At 35.4% G+C, this 7,056-nt stretch overlaps 1 protein-coding gene across 1 annotated transcript; it reads left to right on the forward strand.

Moving 5' to 3' along the window:
- Positions 1-1,429: 1,429 nt before the first annotated feature.
- LOC113805106 (lysosomal Pro-X carboxypeptidase) lies at positions 1,430-5,703 on the forward strand (the record flags this gene model as incomplete). The annotated part of the gene is given in 9 exon segments (XM_027356019.2): positions 1,430-1,500; positions 2,192-2,332; positions 2,812-2,913; positions 3,189-3,370; positions 3,544-3,701; positions 4,034-4,206; positions 4,397-4,561; positions 4,775-4,962; positions 5,069-5,703. Coding segments are annotated over 9 exon segments (1,445 nt in total), but the record flags the coding sequence as incomplete, so codon positions are not given.
- Between the last annotated feature and the right edge of the window lie 1,353 nt (positions 5,704-7,056).

A 7,056-nucleotide genomic window follows, 5' to 3' on the forward strand; every position in this document is an offset into this window, starting at 1 on the left:
TGACTCATTTGATATCAGAGTGCAAGGAACCTTAAAAAACAATATGTCTCCCGGATTTTATTATTTCATTTTAGTGATGCGATATCCCGATACGGAAAAAAACAAAACAAAAGAGCAATGTAAATATAAACTTTGGAACACACACTGACACACGAAGACCCACACGAATGGTAAATATAAATCCACGAGCGCAAATGCACACTACATATTGCCTTGGGTAAGGGTAGATTCACGAACACATACACACAGTCATACACATGCACAGAAAATGGCATAAGTGCACGGGAATGTACTCAAGAATACATGTATACATTTAAATCCACACACACATATATACGTATACATACATACATGCATATATATGTGTGTACACACACACACACACACACACACACACACACACACACACACACACACACACACACACACACACACACACACACACATATATATATATATATATATATATATATATATATATATATATATATACATATATATATATATTTATATACACATATATATATATTAATATATATACATATATATATATATATATATATATATATATATATATATATATATATATACATGCATGTAGTCATATATGTTTATGTATGTTTATATATGCATAAACATATATACACACATATACATATGTATAACTATATACACACACACACGTGTGTGTGTGTGATGCGTGTGCGTGTATGTGTATGTGTATGTGTGTGTGTGTGTGTGTGTGTGTGTGTGTGTGTGTGTGTGTGTGTGTGTGTAGATGTGTCTGTAGGTGTGTGTCTGTGTCTGTATATATATATATATATATATATATATATATATATATATATATATATATATATGTATGTATGTATATGTGTGTGTGGTGTGTGTGTGGTGTGTGTGTGTGTGTGTGTGTGTGTGTGTGTGTGTGTGTGTGTGTGTGTGTGTGTGTGTGTGTGTGTGTGTGTGTGTGTGTGTGTGTGTGTGTGTGTGTGTGTGTGTGTGTGTGTGTGTGTGTGTGTGTGTGTGTGTGTGTGTGTGTGTGTGTGTGTGCGTGTGCGTGGGTGTGTGCGCGTACGTATGTTAGTGTGTGCTGTAAATAAATATAGATGAAGGATTTGTACAATATGAATAAATAGGAAACCAGTGTTTTATGTGCTATTCATATGCAGAGTACCTTACGGTTATGTGTTACTGAATCGAGGATATTAACGGCCCATTTACAATTACATGATAACAATTTCCAAACCCTTCGAGTATTAAGCAACCCGATTTTCAGTGTTTTGATCAAAGTATTTGTTATCTTTTGGTTCCAAAAAAATACTACTTGGTAACTGTGCTTCCTTCTGTCATGTGTTTCTCCCTCATCAACAAAGCCATTGTCAAAACAGACGCTGTCACGCCAGGAGGATGGCGCGTTATCTGCTTATGCTAACTCTCTCTCTATGGCTAGGCTCTTGCAGTTCGTATAAGTATGAGACCTATTTCTTCAAACAAAAAGTAAGTATATTGAAAGTTGTCTTTTTGGCGGATATAATGGGAAAAGTCGTATTGGACCTTTTAAGATATTTCTCAGTAACTTCTGTGTAAGTTCCGGTGTTTGTCAGCTTAAAATGTTTGCATGTATGTAACAATAAAGCTAAAGCCGATGAACTGAAATATCAATGAAATGTATTTGTCAGTCATGGGTAAGTTCCAAAATTAGACAGGGTTTCATTACACGGATTTTATAGGGTTGATTTTTTCTGTATTCTTGTCTTGATTAGATAAGTTAGAATGAGGTTTTAAATGATTGCAGCAACGTTTAATACTGAAAAGTCTTTCTCAGATACTTTGTGTGTAATATGTAATTAAAGTTTCATTTTATAATGAGTTACTTCACTTCTTATAGTATACAGTATATGCTTAAGATTTTTAATCATTGTAGTGATGCATTAAAAGTTCATTATCAGGTAAGTTACAACAAAGACATTTTCGAACACAGTGTTATACCTTTAATACATCAAGTACATCAACTAGTCATTGCAATGTATTGTACTTTTGTGGACCATAATCATTAAAAACGTTCATGCTACTTGTTTGTCTTCACTTGCATTTATTTATTTCCTTGTCCATTGTTTTCAAAAAGTCTCGTAAAATGTACAGAGGAAAGTGCACTGCACATAGTAAATGGTGGATTTTGCAATTGCAGGTGGATCACTTCAGCTTTGCAGATCAAGACAGCTTTATACAACGGTACTTGATCAGTGATAGGCATTGGGACCACAGAGGAGGCCCCATCTTCTTCTATGCTGGAAATGAAGGAGATATTACACTCTTTGCAGAGAACACAGTAAGTTTTTGCCCTCTTTGAGATGGTCTTAATAGGTTATTTCTGATATCTTTATATTTTTCTTAATATAGCTGTTAATAGATGAAATAAAATGGAGATTATGTTTCCTCTGAAATAGGATGCAGATACAGATTCATTCATTAGTAGAATTGATATATAATATGGGAAAATTATTATTGTTATTTACAAGAAATCATCATTTGGGGAAAGTTCTTTTCCATATACAAATGTACTATTAATATATTGTTATTTCAGCAAATATATAAAAGATTTCTATTTAAAATTTGATGTTATGCTCTTTTTTAGATTATTTTATATATCAACTTTATCCACCAAAGTATTCATTTTTTCTGTAAGATACAACTACCATGTGAAAATATAATTTTGTTACCTTGTTGTCAGCTGTTTGAATTTTTTTTTACTAAATAATTGGAAACTAAAGCCAACAATTTTTAATAATCATTATCTGACTTTTTCAGGGATTTATGTGGGATATTGCTCCAGAATTCAATGCTCTTGTGATCTTTGCTGAACATCGTTACTATGGAATTTCCTTACCATACGGGAATAAGTCATTTACAGTAAGTAGTAATGTTTTCAGTGAAAATACAGTGTATTTTGATGTTCCTTTATCTATGAAAAAATTATTACCATTATGATAATGATGTTTTTACTTTCTTTGCCCTTTTCTTGGTCAGTAATCTCTTTTATTCCTTCTTTTTTTACCTCTCTTTTTTCTGTGCCTCCACATCATCTCCCTTTAAATCTCCTTCCCAATTTTATTTTAGTGCCTGAATCAAAAACTTTTGAAAACATTGTCTTTCATTTTACTAACAAGCGTAATTACGTTTTCCAGGAACCCAAATATTCAGGGTACTTGACCTCTGAACAAGCTCTGGCTGATTATGTTGAACTCCTGGCTTATCTCAAGACGGTCATCAGAGGAGCAAAGAACAGTCCTGTGATTGTGTTTGGAGGGTCATACGGGGGAATGTTGGCAGCATGGTTCCGTATAAAATATCCTCATATAGTGCAGGGGTATGGTTCTGACAGTATTGAACTGAAAGTTTGTGTGTTTGTTGGAAATTGAATTCTACATATTGCTTAAGATTTTCTGATACATGGTGGGGGTGGTCAATATCATAATTTTATTTTTTTATGTCAGTGTATGCTATTTTACAGAAATATAACAATACAAATACCATTTCTAGGGCAATAGCAGCTTCAGCTCCAATACTGCAGTTCACAGGCCTGACCCCATGTGAGAAGTTTGGACAGTTGGTCACAGCAGATTTTGCCAAAGAGTCTAAGGAATGTGCTGAAGTCATTCGTAAATCCTGGGCTGCAATTGATGCTGTCACCACAGATGGTAAGGAAGAGTAATTTTTGTCTTTATTTATAGTTATTCCAACTTTCAAAGTTAGATTTTACGGGAGTTAGATGGTATTCTTGATGTCCTTTATATATGTTATACTTATTTCTAAATGCTGAATATTACAGATTTCTCTCTTCTCTTCTACCCTCTCTCTCTAATGCTGATAAATATATTTCACAAGTGCAGTTGTCAGTCCTTCTTGTCCTAGGCGCCTTGTGACATCATAGCATTGTTGACCATAAATGGTCTTCTCAAATAGAGTTAATTGGGGTTGGAAGACCCTTTCTGATATTTAACAAAAGAATAAATTTTCTTTTGTACATTAGACTCTGGACTGGCATGGCTTACCAAAGAATGGAAGCTATGCAAGCCACTGAAAGGAAAAGATGATGTAAAAACACTGAAAGCATATTTAATGGATGTGTGGACCAATTTAGCAATGGTGGATTATCCCTATCCATCTGATTTCTTGGCACCACTTCCTGCTTACCCAATCAAGGTAAGGATTTTATCACTACCTCTTCAATACAAGAAATTTCCTTTAAAGCACATAATAGAATACTTTATTGATTCTTATTTATAGTTATGTCTCAATAATAACATAAGATCATAAATGGTCTGCAATGTATTGCAAATTATCTCCCAGTGACTTTGACTTTCAATACTTGATTTTTTAAATGTCTTTAAAGGAAGTATGCAGTCAGCTGACAAATCCAGGACATGGGCCAAAGCTGCTGTTAGAAGAATTGTTCAGTGGTCTTACTGTTTATGTCAACTTTACCGGAGAGACAAAGTGCGTCAATATCGATCAGCAAGCAGATGTGAGGTTGGATGATCAAGGATGGGATTTTCAGGTAATCATGATTTTTTCTTATGAATGAATCATGATGTAATATCATGTTTCAGCAAGAATTTCAGAAATTCTTTTAATTTTCATTGTATTTCTCATTTTTGAAGGTGCTTTTCAGATGTGTTCTTATTCAGGGCAATTAGAAGAATATAAAGTCTATAATGAAGTTGTTCTTTTAAATGTACATTGAATGGTTTTTGACATTGCTTTTCTCTAGGCATGTACAGAAATGGTGATGCCATTTTGCTATGATGGAGTCAGTGACTTCTTTGAGCCAGCAGACTGGAACTTTGAGGAGTATGCAGAAAACTGCCACCAGAAGTGGGGAGTGTATCCCCGTCCAATGATGGCACCAAAAATATATGGTGGGAAGGAATTATCAGCAGCAAGCAACATAGTTTTCAGGTAATGTTGTTTTCCCAAATAAGTCTTGTAATGAATGAATACTGTTTTGATCATATTTGTTGGTTTGAAAGTTCAGTTTTCTTTACTTTTTGACATTTATTCACAGCAATGGCAACTTAGACCCATGGTCAACTGGAGGAGTTCTGTGGAATGTGAGTGACTCTGTGGTCTCTGTGATCATCCCAGAAGGTGCGCATCACCTTGACCTTAGGGGCTCTAATCCCAATGACCCCGAGTCGGTCATTGATGCCCGAAGAGTTGAAAAGGAATTTATCAAGACATGGATAAATGAATACAGAAGTGCTCATAATTTAATAGGTAATGACATAAAGAATACCAACACATTTGAAGTTGAGGAGCCTCATTTATAGATATGTTTTATAATGAAGCAGTAAAACCCATCTTCATTCATGATATTGCTTGGTCACATTGATATTGATTATATATGTTTTGTATAGAATATTTTTTTGTAAACTTTGTTATGATGTTACTTGAATGGTTGTAAAAGACTTAATCTTGTTTGTGTCTAGTAAAGTATTCAGTTGTTAATAGATTTAAAAATTACACTATTTAAGGTCAGTACATCCCATACGTGATATTTTCCATTTTTTAAAAATAAAGCTACTTCTGAAGTCTAATTTATAAAAATTAGACGCTGTCATTAATTACAGTAAACAGTTAATGATTGATATCCTTTTGTGTAATTCTTGATAACCATGAATAACAAATAAATTCTCAAGTTGATTGGTGTAATTGGATATATCATCCATTCATAAAAATGTCAATTTCATGTCAGTGACGAGATTGAATACATCTGAGAAATTGAAGACCTGAGTGTGCTAAATATAGCAGACAGACAGACACAGGTAAACACATACACAAATGTGGACACACGCACACGCACACGCACACGCACGCACCCACACGCACACAGGTCTCGTCACTTCGAGTTCTGCGCAGCTTTGGGTGATAAGGCCTATGACGTCACTTGGAGAGAGCTGAGAGCAAGTGGGGCGGGGAGAATTGAGCATGGTAGGGTGGGAGAGAGATAATAGAAAATGGTAGTAAATGAGCAGATACTTAAGTAATTTTAGATGTCGGTACGTTGAACGATTTGTATATTGGACAGATTTTATAGGCGATGATTATCAGCGATTGTTTATAGGCCTATATCACATTCTACGTGAATTTAGTTTTGTAATTCTTATGTTGCAGCTTAGATATGGCATAAAATAGACGTAAAATACAGAAAGAAGACATGGCATATTTAAACTACAAAGGTTTTTGACGAATTTATTATAAAACTAATCATACAACAATAACAATAATAACTGTAATGATAATAATAATAACATTGGAAATCGGTGATGAATAACATCCTTAGGGCGATTCCAAATTCTGCAACCAACCACTGAACAATTACTGGGCATTGTGGCTTTGCGCGCGCCAGTCAGTCAAGCGAGCGAAAACGGGAGGGCGAGGGAGACCCTTCCGGCTCTACATCACATCCATGAATGACCACACGATTAGCGTCGAACCCCCAGGCTCTGCCTCCAGATGACGTCATGCGCGAGACGGACGAATTTGAGTCGCTTAGTGACGAGACCTTACGCGCACCCACACGCACGCACCCCCACACGCGCACACACACCTATATTTAAATATATCAGACCTCTAAGGGACAATTACCTGCTGCAGTATAGGAGCAGTGGTCTCTTCAGATCATTATAACATTTTTAGCATGATTATCCTGAAAAACAGATTTGTGAGGCACTAACAAGAACTATTTTGAATAAGAGCTGCTGGCAAGTTCTTTACAGTTGCCTTAAAAATATCGTGTGCGATTCTATTCTCATAGCTCTGAACACAGGCTGTCGCACCCACTAAAACCTTACTTACACTGCAAGAATGCTTTTATATCTGCTTAATGATACGGAGTCAAATCGGGAGATCGAAATGGTATGGACACACTTAGACGCTGCAATATCTAGTCAACTTCAATCATTAATCAGAGACTAAACACACTGGTCAAGCATCTACTTTAGATTGAAGTTAGTAGAGCTTGGGACCTGACAACACTGACCACCATGCAAC

Source organism: Penaeus vannamei, chromosome 1 (genome assembly GCF_042767895.1).
Source record: "Penaeus vannamei isolate JL-2024 chromosome 1, ASM4276789v1, whole genome shotgun sequence".
Taxonomy (NCBI): domain Eukaryota; kingdom Metazoa; phylum Arthropoda; class Malacostraca; order Decapoda; family Penaeidae; genus Penaeus; species Penaeus vannamei.